We start from the raw sequence: 18282 nt of genomic DNA, 5'->3' as shown, positions 1-18282 counted from the left end.
ACTGGGGGCGGGGGTTTACTGTCACCGAAAATGCCTTTTCGTTCTACCTGGGAAAGCACTCGAGGTGAATTCCCCGTAAACTACCTCTGGATAAACAGCCTTTAGAGGAGCGGGGAGAGGGGATCCGCTGGGGTGGGGGGGCTCGGTCTGGGAATCCACTGCGAAGGGCTTTGCACGCCCCATGCGGGAGCGTTGACTGCTCCTCCGCTTCACCTCCAGGCCCGTCGCCGGAAACCCGAGAAAACACCCGGCGTGGTTATTAGGACGAGGCAGTACCCTACCTCCCTGCCGCCGAGTCTGCGTTTTGCTGCGAATTAATGTTGAGCACGAACCGGCGCAACAGAAGTATTTTTGTCTCACTGAAATCCGGAGCTGGCCTTAAAATTTTGGCTTGACTGTATATGTATAACATGCTCTTCCTCGACGCCCCACTGACCTGATGCCCTAGTGAGTGTGCACAGAATTCCCGATTCCCTTGGGAGGCCTTCTCCAATGAGTGGGACGACCGTTCAAGGAGAGGCGGTTGGCATCAATCACTCTCCTTGTTCCCTCGACACATATACAAGCTCGCATAGTGTGTGATTTTTTAAAAAACAACGGCCGATAAAGGTGTCACCTATTCTTGGATTTCTACAAATACAAGGAGTGTGTTCTGATCCGGATGTCCCTGGAGCCCATATACTTGTACTGAAGTCGACTTTGTCCCACCGAGGACTCCTTCCACCTAAACGGATTCGTTCTGGAACTCCCTTTCAGACCAGTTGAACTTTTCCTCCGAGCAAAGCTGTTTTGGATCAGAAGGCGTGCATTGGAAGCCGCGATCCTAAGCACATGGTTGAAGTGGAACGGTGCTGAGTTCCATTCGTTGGCTTAAATGGGTTGCATGAAGAGAGGCAGATGCAAATAGGTTTTTGTGGTTGTTTCCTTCTGCACGGATCCAGAACATTGTTCAACGATCCAGCAGCGGGGGGGGGGGCGAGCGGGGGCAAGGAGAGAACAGCACAAGCCCTCTGCATCTCGAGCTCAAGGAAAGGCCATTTATGGAAAACACAAACATCTCCCACTTTTCCTGGATTGAGCCCAAAATCACACAACGGGAGGGTGGGAGATCTTTTAGCCCATATCAAACGGAGCTTGAATCGTAGCTTTTGTCTGAAGTCCTCTCCTCGCAGTGTCATTCCCATTGAATCCAATGGGGGTTTAATCCCGAGTTCTAGCAAGAAGTCGTAGGACTGGGCTTGCTAGAACGTTTACTCTTCAACACGCTTACTCTGAAGAAAGCGATGTGGATTGTCACAAGCATTTGTGACCACTTAAAAGAGCCCCGGTCCAGAGAAGAGTTCATGTTGAATGCTGTTATCTTATGCCCATGAACACCATGATCCAACATGTCTACTCAGAAATAGGTACCACAGCCTACAATAGGGCTTCTTCCCAAGTGAATACAGTGCTGGCTATTAAATTCCGCGGAATGGGGAGGAGTAAAGATGGAGAGGATTGAGCTGTAACTTTTGCTGGATTGGGGCCGAAAGATTTACGGCTTACATTTGTGGAGTTCACATAGACAGGCACGCACGCACACTGCCGAGAGATGAACCTGTAGAGGACGTGAGATCCAGGTCATGTAAAAACACTTCCTTGCAATAAAGCCCAGACTAGATCAGACGGAAGTCGTTTCAAGCAAAATATCTTGGGAATGCGTGCAAAGATGTTGGTCTCCGCCGGGCAGTCCACCAAAAACCTTCAAAAGCTGGGCCGAAATAGCCGTTTTCTCCAGCGAACCCTTCACACGCCAGTTCCTAAAACTGGCTAACAATTGGCCTTGCAATTCGAGATTAATCGAGGTGGGCGGGGGGGGGAGCACACGGGAAAGATCCGCGAAAGTCGTTTGAAACTCCAGCCAGGGCGATCGAAAACAGCTTGCCCCAGAATTAAAGCCGACGTTCTGATTTCTTTTTGATTAAAAACAAGCCTACGCTTTCACGCGGGGAAAAGTGCAGTTCGGTTAAGAAATGGTACAACTGGGACCTCGTCTATGGAGGGAGATGAGGTGTAAAATAGGGAAGAAATGCCCCTGCTCCCTTCGGGTGTGTGTGTGTGGGGGGGAGGAATCCACAGGTTTGTGAGGATTCGTTGCTTCTGCGGCATAGAAAATACTGTATTCCGAAGTGAGGGACGGGGCTCACCTTTGCCGCTTTCTAAATGTTCAGTATCTGCGATTCACCCAGTCACGATTTTCTAGGGGATGGAGAAGGGGCGGGGGTGGAGAAAACTCGATCCGTTGTCACGTCTGCAGGAGACCAGCCAAAATTTTAAGAGCAATCCATCCATCAAGGCTAAAAGTGAAGAAAGCGGGGCGGGGGGTCTTGAAATATGGGCGGCAAAAGGGAACTTTGACACGTCTCATGAGGGAGCATTTGTCACCAGCTCAGAGAAGAGCAAATGTGAAAAGCCTTCCACATACCGTCTCCCTAGCTCCCCCCGTCTCTCTCTCTCTCTCTCTCTCACACACACACACACACACACACACAGAGAGAGAGAGAGAGAGAGAGAGAGAGAGAGAGAGAGAGACCATTGCATGAGAAGGAATGGCTTTGCTCTTTTCATTCGAAGGTCCTTAAAGCAGAGTCTGAAGTGTGCCCATTGAAACCAACGGGACTTAAAACCTTTTTTCATGAATTCGTTCTGGTACCTCGTTGAAATTACCCTTACTGGCCATCTTGGTTTTTCCCCACACTGAGACACCACGATTGGCGACTTGGGCTTCGATCCATATTTACTTGGAATAAAAATATCGCTAAACGGCTAACAGTATTTTCAAAAAGGAAAATCCATTGGACAGGGAAATACCCAGCACTGATGTAGATTCAAATCCAAACCATTATTTTCCCCAGCATTATATCTTCCCTGCTAATGTTCTGCTATCACCATATTCAAGATTTTTTCACTGTAAAGTGGATGTAGAGCTTCCCTTTTTTTTTTTGAGTTGGCGTCTTATCCGTAAGTCTTCTTTTAACCATTTTACCCAGCACCCAGTTTTCTCTCCGAGCCAGCTTCCTATTCACGCACGAGCTGATTAAGAGATTGGTAGTCAATTAGGTCGGCAAACGGATTGTGGAACATCACTCTCTCAGGCCAATTCTCTGTTTCTGAGAAAAACACTCCCAGGAAACGATCTCCTCTTCTGTCTGCTAAAGAACCCTGTGTAACTCGAAGGTCTGCCTCTTCGGTCACCATCAGGTGTCCCAGGCCCGGGAACATCATTGCCCATTTTGTCAGTCTTCTATACCAAGCTGTCCAGTTGACAGTCAGCGTTCCCCTTCAATGGAAACAGCTCGTATTTCTCGGTAAATAGTTTAACATTCAGCCTTTTCAAATACGAAACACTTCCTATCTTGCTCACTCTCTCTTTCACTGACAGAGGTTTAGCGGTTCGCTTGGAAAACTTAGTTAAGCCGACTGAAACATACGTCACACACACATACACACACACACACACACGTTTTAAAATCTACTTATGTTTATAGAGAACACTAGCTGTCTTTCCCAATTGTCACAACAAATGCCGATTTATAAAAGGGAACTTTCAGGAACTCGTCAAAGGCTTGTCAAGTGGGAGACAAAGGCCTTCTTCCCTAAGGAAAATTTGGTGGGGCAGCTAGCTGGAGAGGAAGGGGAGGGGAAGGGTGGGTGGGGTCGCGGGGACCAAAGACGCCTGGGGTCTCCTCTTCTTCTTCCTTCTTTAATCCCTCCTCCTGTGAAGCCTCGAGGGAGGGTGCTGGCGGGTTCCTCCTTGACACCCCCCCCTCGGGCACAGGAAAGCTTTCCCGGAGGGACAGCGGTCCCTGAGGGTGTGAGAGAAAGACGTTTCCCTACAGAAAGCATCCAGGAGGTAGGGGAGACCCAAAGAGAAGCTGGAACAAAAGGCTCACAACTCCATTAGTTATGACAGGAAAATCTGCGTCTGCCTGGAGGGAAACACCCTGGGTTTCAGAAGGCGTTTGCCTGACAAAATACCTGCAATGCCCGGGGAGCGGTAGAACTCGGGATTAACGCGTCTTCATTAAAAACAGACGAATCAAGATAGGTATGGTCTCACCTGATTGTGCCACTTTCCAAAAAGTGACAGGCACATTTGCCTCAGGGTATCTTTATCAATATAAAGGGAACTAAATGTAATGAATGAATGAATAAATAAATTTAAATCCAAATTTAGCCAATCTTTTTCTCAGAACTCAGCAAACTGCTCCAGAGGCATGTCTCAGCTCCCTATTTCTCCAGGACTCCAAGGGCTCTTCTTCACGAGGAGGGAAGGGGGAAGATACCAAAAAGCTCCTGAACATCTAATTTTGTAACTGACATAAGCATGAATTTTGTCTACGTAATAAGGTCCATACATTCTTTTTAAACGGTGCATTTAAATTTACTCCCATTAATTTTCACCATTGGCTATGTTGGCGTTGGACATGGGAATTGTAGTGGCATATCATCCAGAAGACTGCAGAATCCCCACCCTGTGAACTCTTAAGTAAATGCCCACGAATCCATCCAAAACTAGCTGACCCACTGATGTAAAGGGAAAGGAGGAATACCCACACCCGTCACTGGGACCTCGAAATGGGGAAGCCCAATGCAAGCACGATTTCCCTTTGAGTATCTCTGAATACTGTATTTATATCCACAAAAATGCAGCTTGTTGTTTGAAAGTATGTACTGTATACAGTTAAACAGTTAAACATTTATGCTTGTGTGTGTGGTGGTTTTTTTTTCACTTAAGGATGTTCCATATACTGTAATTTATATCCAGTTCCATAGACAGAAAAAGAGCCAGACTGTATTGATTCCTTATATATACTGTACATAAAACAAATCCAGACGGAAACAGACCAAGTTAAAATCAGTTGATCTGATACTCAGTTTCACAGAACCCTTCTTTCTGCTGGAAAGAAAATAAAAATAACTGAGGGAACTTTTTAAAAAATTCGACAGCAGACATAGTTTTGAAATGCTCCCTCAAGAAATAAAAAGCAAACAGGGGAGGGGGATAAGCTGCTGACAGAAAGGTTTGTTTAGAAGTCTGAATAGGTGGTGTTTATTTTTTTAAAAGGTTTACGCATTTCTCTCTGAGATACTGGTCCGTCAGTCAAAGTTCTTTACTTAAGAGGGACTATAGAATTTTTCTTATGCCCAGCACGGATATGACTTTTTCCCCGCATGCCATCTGCCCTGATCTACTGGCTCCTTCTTCCTTCGCTCCCTTCCCCCTCACATTCTTGTAGTAGGAACCCGAGGACGAAGAAGTTCGGTGACCCTCCGAAGTCCGCTCGCTGCTTGGGGGGGGGGGGGTTTCAAACCACCGATCGCCCCAGAGCGGATTGCCCTACCGGGTAGGGCCTTTCCAGTAGAAAGGCGCGGGGGGGGGGGAACACCCAGGCAGCGTGAGTGTTGGGAGTCCGCACCGCGCCGTGCAACGGCCTCCGCCTGCCCGACGGATGACTGGCCAGGAATGCGTGCGTGTGCGCGGGCGAGCTTTCCTCCTGCAGCGAGCAGCGAGTAATTTGATCCGCCTCCTCCTGCGCAAAGGAAGGAGTGGACGTGGGCCGTGGGGAGGAGAAGCTATATATAAGTGCGGGGGGGGGATGGATGATGGGGGTCGGAGTGGGGGGAGGGTCAGACGAGTGTGCGTGTGCGAGGCCAGTCCCAGAACGATCCATCCCCGCCTCTGCCGCTGCGCCTCCTCCGGCCGCGGGGACAGCTTCCGCGCGCTCGCCTGCTCCCCCTCCGCCCCCTCCCTTTCCGAGCTCGCCTCTGCTTCTCCTCATTGGCTGAGCCAGAGGGGCGGGGCGGGGCTTCGCCGCCTGGAAAGAAAAAGTTTTTTTTAAAAAAAGAGAAAGAATCCTGCGAGTGCGTAAAAAAGTCCTCGCCTTGGTGACGGATGCTCAAAAGTTCAGAAGTTTTTCCAAATGCCTCCCCGAGCAGCTTCGCGGCTGGAAAAAGGACGCTGAACACGGAAACGGCGATCCGGGCAGGAGGCAGAGCTTCAAACCGGAGACACTCGGGGGAAGGTGGCTCCTTCGCTCTTTCTACTTTAGACCCGAAGAAATCGAGATATTGATCTCCCCTTCTTCTCTTCCCTCCCACCCCCCTCCCCCGAGCCTGTTTACGTCGCCGCTTTGGCCTTTTCGTGTGTTTTTTTCCTCCCCCCAACCTAACTTGTCGGCCAGCTCCGCGGGAGTTTTTTTCTTGAAAAAAAAGCGGTGTAGAGGGGAAGGCACCTGGAAACATGGATTGTGTGTGCGGGCGCGCGTGTTTCCATTTTTATCCGCGATGGAAGTAGCTAACTTTTCTTCTCGGCTGCGAGCGCTTCCGTGGATTGTCGGCGCCTCGTTTTAAGAAGAAGGAGGAGGAGGAGGAGGAAGAGGAGAAGGAGGAGGCGGCGGCGAAGAAGGCTTCTTCCCCCCACGGGCATCCCCCCTCCCCTCCCCTCCGGGTTGTTTCTACTCATTTATTCATTTTTTCGGCCCAATTGAGTGGGGAGGGGAAGGGATAAAAATTAACTAGACCCGAAAGGGGGGAGGTTGTCTTTTCTTGTTGTTTGTTTCTCTCAACCCCCCCCCTCTTTTTTTAAAAAACTTTCTCTTTTTAAAAGAAGAAAGATCCTGGTCGCCTCCTCGAGTTTATATTATTTTTTTGGCTCTGGAGCTGCGGAGGGGTGGAGGGGGAAAAGCACAGGAGGAGGAGGCGGAGGAGGAGACGGCGGCGGAGGCGGAGGCGGAGGCCAGCTTGCGGTTCCTGCTGCTGCTGCTGCTGCTGCTGCTCGGTCCGGCTGGGTGGCTGGAAGGGAGGCCATGCAGGCGCGCTATTCGGTGCCCAGCCCTAACTCGCTGGGAGTCGTGCCTTACCTCGGCAGCGAGCAGAGCTACTACCGGGCGGCCGCGGCGGCGGCGGCGGCGGCCGGCGGGGGCTACGCGGCCATGCCGGCTCCGATGAGCATGTACTCGCCTCACCCGGCCGCCCACGAGCAATACCCGGGCGGCGGCGGCGGAGGAGGAGGCGGCGGTGGCGGCGGCGGCGGCATGGGCAGGCCTTACGGCCCTTACCCGCCTCAGCCGCAGCCCAAGGACTTGGTGAAGCCGCCCTACAGCTACATCGCCCTCATCACCATGGCCATCCAGAACGCGCCGGACAAAAAGATCACCCTCAACGGCATCTACCAGTTCATCATGGAGCGCTTCCCCTTCTACCGGGACAACAAGCAGGGCTGGCAGAACTCCATCCGCCACAACCTCTCGCTCAACGAGTGCTTCGTCAAGGTGCCCCGCGACGACAAGAAGCCCGGCAAGGGCAGCTACTGGACTCTCGACCCGGATTCCTACAACATGTTCGAGAACGGCTCCTTCCTGCGCCGCCGGAGGCGCTTCAAGAAGAAAGACGCCGTCAAGGACAAGGAGGAGAAGGAGCGCCTGCACCTCAAGGACCAGCCGCCGCCGCCGCCCCCGCCGCCGCCCCGGCAGCCCGAGGGAGGCCAGCCCTCGCAGCAGCCTGCCCCCCCTCCGCCCCCTCCGGTCAGGCTCCAGGACATCAAGACGGAGAACGGCTCCGCGTCGCCCCCTCAGGCCATGTCCCCGTTAGGAGGCGCGCCTGTGCCCAAGATCGAAAGCCCGGAGAGCTCCAGCACCAGCAGCCTCTCCAGCGGGGGCGGCGGCGGGGGCGGCAGTCCGCACCGCGGCGGCGGCGGCAGAGCGCTCGGCAGCCTGGAGCCGCCCCCGTCCGAATCCCAGCCTCAGAGCCAGCACCATTCCCACCACCACTCTCATCACCCCCACCACCAACCTCACCATCATCCCCATCATCCCCACCACCACCACCACCACCCTCACCTCCATCACCCTCCGTCTCACCACCACCCCGGAGGCCCTCCAGGCGGCGGCGGCGGCGGCGGTTTTAGCGTGGACAACATCATCATGACTTCCTTGCGCGCTTCCCCGCAAGGCGCCGCCGCCGGGGACCTCCTGGCTTTGCCGGCCTCCTCCGCTTCGGCGGCGGCCTCCTCGTCGTCGTCCTCCACCGCCACCACGTCCAGGACGGCAGCGTTGCCCCCGCCTTCGCTGGCCTTGAGCAGCTGCTATTCCCCGGCGGCGGCGGCGGCGGCGGCGGCGCAGAGCTCGCTCTACAGCGCCCCCTGCAGCCAGGGCGCCAACACGACGGGCAGCGGTAACAGCGGCGTGGCGGCTTCGCAGGCGGGCAGCAGCCCCGGCGGCAGCAACAGCAGCTACCATTGCAACTTGCAGGCCATGAGTCTCTATGCCGCGGCGGCAGCGGCGGCGGCAGCGGCGGCCGGAGCAGGAGCAGGAGCAGGCGGGAGCGAGAGGGGCGGCGGGGGCCACCTGAGCGGCAGCCCGGTGGAGCAGGACCCGCTGCCCGAATACAGCCTGGCGGCCAGCAGCAGTAGCAGCGCCTCTTCCCTCAGCTTGAGCCCTCAGGAGGGGCACCCGCAAGGCGGCGGCGGCAACGGCGGCGGCGGCGGAGGCGGGGGCGGCCGCTTGACTTCTTGGTACCTCAACCAAGCCGCGGCGGTGGGAGAGCTCGCCCACCTGGCGCCCGCTTCGGCGGCGGCCGCTTCGTCGCCCTCGCCCTCGGCGTCGGGCTATCCGGGCCAGCAGCAGAACTTCCACGCCGTGAGGGAGATGTTCGAGTCGTCGCAGCGGCTGGGCTTGAGCAACGCGCCGGTGAACGGCAACGGGGCGGCCAGCAGCTGCCAGATGGCGTTTCCCGCCAGCCAGGCCCTCTACCGGCCCTCGGGCGCCTTCGTCTACGACTGCAGCAAATTCTGACCCCCGGCGAGGCGGGGGGGGGGAGCCGGACCCCTCGCCCGGGCCGCTGTCGTCCCCGCCACCAGCCGCCTACCTGGGCCCGGCGACCCTCCTCCTCCTCCTCACCAAACCCAGCCGCCCAGCAGCGACAAAACGACACCGAAACTGTTCTGTACAGAGAACCCGTGTCTTTCTTTCTTTCTTGTTTAATTAAGTCATGGTTTGTTAAAGGACAGTGTAACTCCAAGTAACACGTAAGTTCGTGCTTTTCTCCCCCTCTTCCTTGTCTGGAAAGTCTCTCTCTCTCTCTCTTTCTCTCTCTCTCTCCTCCCCCCCCCACCCCCGCAGCCCCCATCACTCCTCCTTCAGCCCTGAACCTGGCGCCTGATTGCTACCCTGCGCGCGCCTTTTTGCGCGCCTCTTGCTGGCCGCCTCGCCTGCGCTAGGTTGGGCAAGGGGGAGAAGTGGGCGCAGCCCCGCCACTGGGCGCGCAGAGACGACCCTCCCGGCCACCGCCGTAGCCCGTGGCTGAGTCTGTTTCCCTCGCGGGTCAAGAAAGTGCAGCCTGGCTCCATTCAACCTGTTGGGCGTTTTGCCCTTCCTGGAGATCTGGATTTCAACCCCGAGAAAGCGTAATCCAGGTTCGCTGAACTCAATGCGCCTTTTTTATTTTTTGGACCATTGACTTCTGTGCGATGTGGATGGAGCCCTAGACAAAAATGACGCCCTAATAGTTAAAAAATAAGGCAAAAGGAACTCTTCCTTTTCCTCTTTCCCTACAAGTGCTCTTTTATAGGCAAGGACTTGTTTTAAAGTGTACAGTGATACATAGTAATTTATTTTTAAATCTGTAGTTGGATCGTTTGGACCAAAAACCAGAAAATGTGCCTTTTCTTTTCCCATCCAAAAAAGTGACTTTAACATGACCTGAAACATTGATTTTTTTTCATTATATATGAAAAGGGAAAACTGTATTAATCTTATTTTATCGTTTATCATTTTTCCTTTTTGTTGTTGAAGATATCCTGAAGTTATTGACTTGTTTGTTTATTAATAAATTACCATTCAATTGGACTGAGACCATAGATGTCTGGATATATTAATCCCTTTTGCCAAACAAAAACATTAAAAATTCTATAGCTAAAAATGTAGTTGGTAGAATTACTTGTCTCCATGTAGACAAACAAACAAACAAAAAAACACAATTTAGAACAAATTCTTGGGCACCTCCTTCTACAAATTAGTTGAGGAAAAAAACAATGTAATTTGAATTGGTGTCCTCAAATCGTGGACATTTGCAAGCCAACCCCCTGATTTCAGGCAAATTTATTTCTAAGTGTGGCCTTGAATGAGGCAAAAATTGACTTAAAACCAATCAGATTCAGCTGGCTTATCGATGGAGATGTTACCATTATTGTTGTTTCTGCTATAAGTCTTTACAGTATTATGTATATATTATATCTAATGTCTAGGAGAAAAATAAGGGGAAGGTCTAATCTATTACCATAAATCACCACTGTTTGCCCCATGAAAGTAGAGAATCTGGGTTCTCTGGGTAGACAAATGTTGCTTGAAAATATTTCACTAGAGGTTCTGTGTGTTATGTCAAATCCAAGGTGGTGGGATTTTACAGATTTTAGGAAAAAGCAGTAGACTCTGATTTCTAGGTACAAATTAGTACATATAAGCCCCTGTTGTATTTGGAGAAATGTAAACAACTCAGTTCAATGGGCCTGAAGGCACAAGTAAGTCCCACTATTCCCAGTTGGGCTTACTTGGACTGCAGCTTACATTTTCAAAATAAAGACTGATAGGCTTTATGTAAAATAAAAAAAATAGAACAGAATCCTTAAATGTAAGGCTCCAAATAACCTCTGCTTTTCTATAGAAAATACTACCAGTGATTTTGGTGATTTTGCTTTCGTAGCTTGACAGCAAAAGAGTGTATTCAGTGAAGTAAATAGGGGCCCTTACTCAACATTTCCGGTTCTCCCCACCACTAACACTTTCCTCTTTTTCCATTCAAGACAAATGGTTCACTGTTGAAGAATTTCACAATTTGGTTCTGTCCCTGCCCCACCCCCACCCCCCAGTTTCCAAGGAGGTAGCCTTAACAGGGGCAGCGGCAACACATTGTTTAGTGGAAGCTTAAAAACTGGCAAATGTTGGGTGGCATAAACATCTCTGCTCCAGAGAAGTAGTTAAGATGCCCATAGGCAGTGTTGCCTTTCCCCTCAACCACCCACCCAAGATTTTGAAAGAAAATGTTCCTATTCCCCCTCCCCTTACCACCACCACTCTTGACTTTTACCTGAATTCTCTCCCACCTGTCCCTGTCATTTTTCTCTTGTGTCTATTTTCTTTTATCAGAGAAAACATGGTTTGGGGATGGCTGTGCAGAAGCCCAGGGTGACAGCTTGTCAAATGAAGAAATTCGCCTTCAGGTCAATTCTCAGTGAGGTTTGCGGAACACCAGGGGGAATCACCTCTCCCCTCCCACCCCTCCCCAATTCTGTGCTTAACTGAGAAAATGCAAGCCACCTTTTTATCTGTGAGGGATCAGTTCTGCTGTCAGAGGCAAGGCGAGGCAGGCTGGATTGTTAGCTTTTTCATCAGCCTCCGGTGTACATTTTCAAGACACGGGCGGCCTCCTATCAGGCTCTCTTATCTGAAGCAATCCTTGGCAGTAATTATGCCCAGATTGTTGAAAGGCCACAAACAGTAAATAAATTCAGATTAATTCCATTAAAAGGCGGTGAGCAGCATTTTCACTTCGGTTGTCTCTCCAGAATGCGGAGAATGGGCTAGGAAACATTATTATGGCTGGCACTTGGTTTTGATTGCTTGCATTTAGATTTTATTCTAGTTAGGAACTAATCTCATGCAATCGCGCTGTTGTGATTGTACTTTTTAAAATAACTGTGCGGTCTGGGTTTTTTTCTAAAGTGTTTTGAACCATTAAGTGTTGAATGGACAGTGCAATGCAGTCCTTCTTATGTTTACTCTGAAGTGACTCCTAATACGTTATGACTCCAATCCTATGTATGTTTATCTGGAAGTGTCACTTAATACAGTAGTGCCTACTTCTGAGTAACAGTGGATAGGATTGAGTTATGTGGGCTCCCCTCCCCCCCAAAAAAGAGGATTATGTGCAAATTAAGAATGTAGCTTTTGGGATTCATTCTGATAATCTTTTCCTGTCAATAATCTGTTCACAGTTTTTGAAATACTGCCAATGACATTTTTACTTGTTAAGTGCAGTCAACAGACCTTGAATTGCAATGTAAATTAACAGTGAGGTCCACAGTTTAGTTAGCCTAAACTTTATAGATACCAACAGATTGAGTAGCAGAGAAATTGTGCTAACAGGCCTAACTGCAACATAATACCAGCTCAAGCGCCAAAGGCTTCGATTTAACTTGATTGTGAGGCCACTTGTGATTTGTTTTGAACGAACTGATCCAGCATATTGTTTCAAACTGAATGGGGTTTATTTGTGAGTAAATATTGTTAGAATTGCAATGTACGGGTTCCGATCTGACATGCTGCTATCCAGACAAGATCTGGACAGAGTTCTTAGCACCTAGGCTTGTTGCTAAAATTATTATTACATGATCAGGATTGTCCTTATTTCAGCTGAATTGTGTCTGTAAATTAGAGAAAGGCTTTTTCAGGTCTCTTTTGAACCACACATAACCTTTGGCACATCTCGTGCTTAATATGATTAATTGAGACTACCTGCTAGCCACAATCTTGAAAGCAAAGCAAACGTTTAGAAGTCTCACTGGCTTCAGTGAGAGAGAATTAAGCAGGTTTGTGCTTAATTGAGCACATGAAATCAGCAGCGGGGGATTTCACTATTTTAATTTTGTTAGGTCTGCATCCCTTCTGCTTCACACCTATAGAAGAGATCAGGGAGCAGCAGCCTGAAACAATAGGGGGGGACAGAGGCCTGGTTTCCTTAGCCAAGTTGATAGGGGAAATGGCTTCAGAAATCTCAGAAGTGGTCTGCTTCTCTCCAGGGTTTGTGTAGTAGCAGTCCGCTCACTCCCTTGGCTTCCATGGGGCGGAAGCAGGACAACAATCCCATTTAATTCAATGATGCTTACTTGTGAGTAGATAAAGTGACAGATCATCTCTGAATTTCGGGTAGGGGGGGCACTCCATGTCGGGTCAGGAGCTGCTTATGGTAGAAGGATAAGCTGCGAAGTGCTGCGCACGTATGCCCGGATGGTCTTTTCCGTCATTTCTTTCCGTGATTCTCCCCGCCATTTCCTTCGTGAGAAAAGTCCGAGGAAAGGAAAGGAGGGGGCGGGCTTTCTATGGGTGCTGCTTTTTTTGTCATCAGCCTCTTCCATTTCCACTGACAAAACGGCTTCCTCTCTTTGCAGGAGGCCCCTGTGGCCAGCTCATCTTTTGAAGGAGCAGGGGGCTTGAGGAAATCATGTAGATTTGGGTGTGGGTGAGAGAAAGGGCGCAAAATGGCACTGACATGGAGGGCATGTGTGTGTGTGTGTGTGTGTGTATGTGTGTGTGTGTGTGTCCAGAAAGGAAGATTATTTCAGTTCACAGACGTCTTGCTGCTCCCCCTGCCTCGGTTCAGATAGACTGTAGACAGGGCGAGACATCTACAGTCATCTGAAAATGGTCCCCACATTTTTGGAGGGACCTACTCTTCGTCTCAGGGAAGAGCAACAGTGTCCAGGGTCCCTTTGCTACTCCCTGTTGCCACAGTAGACCTGTGGGTTCATTAGGATTTACATCCGTCTTGATTTACCACTCAGCAACTGTTTTAAGGGGTCTCTTCTCTAGCCGAGATTAATAACAGGATACTGGCCTAGGATTAGGCTATAGTCCAGGTCTATGCACGCCAGAGGAAATGTTTCAGACAACCACCACTGAAAAGGTAGAAGTTTGTTTCCCACAAACCATAAAGATGAAAGGTGGGGGCACATTTTTTTTCTCAGCCAGACAAGAGAGGCCTGTGAGAAAGGTGGCATGTCTTTTATTTGGGAGATTAGGTCCATTAAACACCGTAAGAGCTACTTATGAGTAAGCATGCCTAAAATGCGTGAGGGCTGGCCTGTTATGGCGTGTAAGCAGCCTTCCTAGGGAAGGAGAACAGAGCATCCTTTGAACCCAGCTGAACAGACTCCATATGGAGGGAAAAGAGCTGTAAGCGCCACTGATGGGGTGGGGGAGGTTGTAATTCCTTCCTTTAAAAAAATAACTACTGTTGGCTTCATTTGAAAGCACCGCCAGTAAGGAAGGCCCTTGTGCAAAGAAAGAAAGAAAGAAAGAAAGAAAGAAAGAAAGAAAGAAAGAAAGAAAGAAAGAAAGAAAGAAAGAAAGAAAGAAAGAAAGAAAGAAAGAAAGAAAGAAAGAAAGAAAGAAAGAAAGAAAGAAAGAAAGGTGTCTAAGGGAAAAGAAAAGAAACAATTAGGGTGCCAAAATCCCACCGTTCGGTAGTGGGGGGGGGGGGAAGGGGGTGTTCCTAGTGACGTTTCCAAGCGGTGGTTTTTTCTCGCTTAAGGCGAAGCCAGACCCCATTGAAGTCAGAGCGCCTTTCTTCTGAGGGAGAATCTCGGGCTGGGCGGCCAGTCTCTTCTGTATGTATCGGGATGATGGGATCCAGTTCCCATAGAGTTGACAAGAGATGACAGCGAACCTCCTTCGACCTTTCCCGGTTCAGGACACCCGAGGCAAGCGTTTGGAGATCTTCTGCTCCGACGGCTTGCCTCTCTCTCCTTCAACTGGGGAGCCAGCCAAGAAGGCCGCTCAACTGCTAGGCCGACCCTCCTTCCGAAATTTCTGCCTCTTGCCTGTTCAAAGGCGGCCTTCCTGACTCACTCTTGACTCTTCCGTGGCCGCCCTTTTTTGCTAAGAGGGCGCACGCGTCGGGAGGAGGAGGAGGAGGAGGATCCCGCCTGTCACACAGGTGGATCGGCCCCACGGGTTTTGTCGCTCCTTCTGCACCCCCTCCACCCAGCCCACCCTGCTCCCCTGCAGTCAGCAGCCGCCGCGACCGAAGCTTTTACGAAAGGGACGGAGAGATGCTTGAAATCCGTCTTGCGTGCAGGAGTTTGGGGCCCTCGGCTAAGGTGGAGATCTTGCGACACCAAGGACAGGAGCAAAAGCCCGGTAGCGGCGCGGCGGTTAGGAGGAAGGAGAGCTGCAGCCTAGAGGCAACGAGCGAGCAGGAAAGGCTCCTTCAGGAGCAGCCGATTCTCTCTCCCCCCCCCCCCCCAATTCCCATTAAATGCCTGCTGCTGCAAAGCATTCCGCGGCCCTCCCAGAACGTGCTTTCGGGCAGATTGCCTTCGACACCGGGAGGTGCGCGGGGTGAGCCGTCGCCGCGCAGGTGAGGCTCGCTGAGGTCGGAGCCCCTCGCTGGCTTCAGAGGAGCCTCACCTTGGGACGCGGGGTGGCGGGTGGCTGCCCGTGAATAGCGCCTTTGTGCTGGCGACGCTTTGACGCAGTCCAGGCCTCCCCTCCCTAATCTCCCGGGCCCTTCTGGCCTGCACGTGGTCCCGGGAGCAGTGACCGCCCCTGTTTTGACGTACCCAACGGCCCAGGGTTGAGGCGGCGGCGGGGGGGGGGGGAGAGCTCGGAGGCCCGGCGTTAGACAGGGAAGCAGGGCAAATTGGGATCGGCTCCAGCAGGCCGTGGAGGGGGGAGGGGGAGGGGGAGTGGGGGCGAAGCTTCTTGCTGCTGCCTCGGCTCGTGGGAAGGCCTCTCTGCTCGTCACCTGGGTTGATCGGACGCCAAGTGAGCCAGGACTGGCTTCAGGGCCTTTTGCCCTTATTTTCTCCGTGGGGAACCTCCGCCTGATGCGGGTCGAGGCAGAGAGGAGCAACGGTTCCTTAGCTCACCGAACCTGTTCCATTTAAGCCGATTTTAAAGAGATTTAGCAGCCGCCGAAGGGTTTCTGCTGATACTGGTTGTATGAATCCGGCGGCCCCGCTGTTGCGGCGTGCAGCAAGGGCTTAGGTTTGCATAGAGGGAGAGGTGGCGGGACGAAACACCTTTGCGAGGGCCCCTGCGTTCTTCGGGATGCATGTTGGAAGGGTGCGATCCGCGCACAGCAAGGCCTGCTTGGAAATAAGGGGTCCCGTTGGTCTCGAGTAGCCCCGAGGAGAACAGCGAACGCAAGAAAGTCTCCGCCAAGTCTAGTCGCCATTGATTAGATTTTAACCATCCAGTCTCAGATTGCCCACTCCTGACATAGAGTAAAACAACAACAACAAAAAAGTAGACGGTGATTTCCTCTCCCCCCAGGAGTTTCGCCCCTCGCCCCGTTTTCAATTGTCTTGTTTCAGTGCAAGTACAGTACTGAATGTTTGAGCACACAGCATTCACGCGAGCGTGTCCCGGACGGTTCTATCTCTAGTATTTAAGAGAGCGTGAGCCATTTTTCGTGTACATGTGAGCTTTATTCCATTCACTGCTGTGTTTTTTGGCCACGTAAACCGAAGATATATGATAACCAAATGTTTTAGTACCTCTTTCTTTCAAGCAAAACATGCTAGACGGCTTAGTTGGTTTGGGCGTGGAGGTGGCCGCTGACAAACGCAAAACAAACAAAAAAAACCCACGTTTGAAGTTATCCGGTTGAACGTCTGTGGCTGCAATCCTGAGTACTGTATAGGTCCCTGAGTAGAATCTGGAATCCTTCCCACTTAGCTCAGTGGGAGTTACTCCCAGGTTAACGCGATTGGGATAGCGCTTCCTTAGCTTTCTGTTTAGGCGAAAGTAACTCACAAAGAAACCGACAGAATTGAATATTCTGCATCTTTGTGTTTAGAATGAATGTAAAATAATGAATATGGTGATTTATCTTGGAGGAGGCAAAAAAGCCCGCTTTATCTTATTGCCTTGCTCTTGGCGTCGCAGACAAACTAACTCAAAAGTCAATCGCCCTGACTTCAGTGAGACTTACTCCTAGGTTCGTGAATATAGGATAGCAGTCCTAATCTCTAATCGTGTTTTGCTTTATTCCTTATAAAGAAGAGGAATGCGATTTAGCCTGCAATTCTATTAAGCTTACCTGGGAGTAAGGGGATTAATCTGTAAATCTATTGCATTTATCTATTGCATTTTTGATGGTTGTTGTGGATTTTCCGGACTGTTTGGCCATGTTCTTAAGGTTTTTCTTCCTAACGTTTTGCCAGTCTCTGTGGCCGGCATCTTCAGAGGACAGGAGTCGGAACTCTGTGCATTTTTGTTGAAATTAAATATGTTTTATTCTGTTAATTTTAAATTCCAGCGCTTTTATTTAACTATGTTTTTGCAGCAGAGCAACCCTTGATGCAACTCTAATCCTGCAGTCCTTTGCGATCTACTGTATTTGAATTTAGTTTTGTTTTTTTTTTTTAAAAAGCCATCATATTAATGGAACGAAAATTGGTAAGTTCTGTCATTCTAAACAAACTTCCAAAAATAAGGTTCCTTGAAGTATACAGCAGTTCTAAGTAAAACACTCAGGTATGGTGTGTTAAAAGTGAATGTATCCATCCATGACCTGAAATTGATAAATTGGTTAATTATCTTTGTTCACAAAACCCGTGTGAACTGAAATCAGAGGAGGTCAGGGTTTTTCACTGATAATCCTTAATCGCAGATACCTTTAAATATGTATGTAAGTGATGCAAATCGAAATGTCTGCCTTTTCGGTTCAAGAAAAAAAAATATAGCTTGATAATGTATCTCTTGCCTAATCTTCCTGCCCTCCACCCCATGCTGGCTTCCCATGTTTCCTACATTAATGAAGGAACTCTGGTGCTTTCTCTCAGGTTCTTTCCTTCGGATCCTTTTAGCTCTTATCAGAGAGACAGAGAGATCTCTCCTTCCTCTCATGTCTATAGGATTTAGAACAGTCATTTCTCAGGCTGGATGTTGCCTCAAACTGGATTTCCTTTGTCCAAAATGTGGGTCACTTAACAAAAATTGTTATAACATAAACACAAATAACATATATTCACGTGAGAATTATTATTCCACAGCATTTAGTGCTGAGAGATGGCCCACACAGACAGTTTATCTAATAGCAGCAGATAGAATGTCTTGTATTTTAAAAAAAGCAAAGAGCAGCAAGGCTGACTGTTCAATACATAGGCAGTCTCTTGCCCAGTACTGCAATATGGGCCAAAATCCTGTTGCTTAGCATAGTAAATAGCACTACAGTAGGCCTATTAAATCAATGGGGATTTGGTGAGTCAAGTTCCATTGAGTCAAATGGGCCTATTCTGACTGACTTACTTTAGCTTAATAAACTGCAGTTAGAGTAGACTCATTTGAATAAGTGGAATTTATGGAGCAGTTGACTCACCAAATCCCCATTGATTCAATGGGCCTACTTTACTACAATTTAATACTCTAAGCTACAGGACTTTGACCGTTTTATCCAAGTTATTAGTTTTAATTTTGAAAGAGGCATTCAATATTTCTTATATTTTCCCTTAAGTGATAA

The 18282-nt window shown here is 49.9% G+C and overlaps 1 protein-coding gene across 2 annotated transcripts; it reads left to right on the top strand.

Annotated features, from left to right (window-relative positions):
- The first annotated feature begins 5842 nt into the window (after nt 1-5842).
- On the top strand, nt 5843-9893 carry FOXC1 (forkhead box C1). Of its 2 annotated transcripts, XM_078393141.1 has the most exons (3): nt 5843-7701; nt 7761-7865; nt 7930-9893. In XM_078393141.1, the coding sequence occupies exons 1-3, from the start codon at nt 6849-6851 to the stop codon at nt 8832-8834; spliced, it is 1863 nt and encodes a 620-aa protein (XP_078249267.1). In that variant the 5' UTR covers nt 5843-6848; the 3' UTR covers nt 8835-9893. The 2 variants fall into 2 exon arrangements, with proteins under 2 accessions (XP_078249267.1, XP_072854656.2); XM_072998555.2 differs by having other exon boundaries at nt 5856-9893.
- The last annotated feature ends 8389 nt before the right edge of the window (nt 9894-18282 follow it).

This window comes from Pogona vitticeps, chromosome 4 (assembly GCF_051106095.1).
Source record: "Pogona vitticeps strain Pit_001003342236 chromosome 4, PviZW2.1, whole genome shotgun sequence".
NCBI classification, from domain to species: domain Eukaryota; kingdom Metazoa; phylum Chordata; class Lepidosauria; order Squamata; family Agamidae; genus Pogona; species Pogona vitticeps.
Note: the sequence above shows the minus strand (reverse complement) of the source record. Positions and strands in the feature narration are given on the sequence as shown.

What these genes read in the sequence shown, in the direction of transcription:
- FOXC1 (XM_072998555.2), top strand. Translation starts at nt 6,849, where the DNA reads ATGCAGGCGCGCTATTCGGTGCCCAGCCCTAACTCGCTGGGAGTCGTG.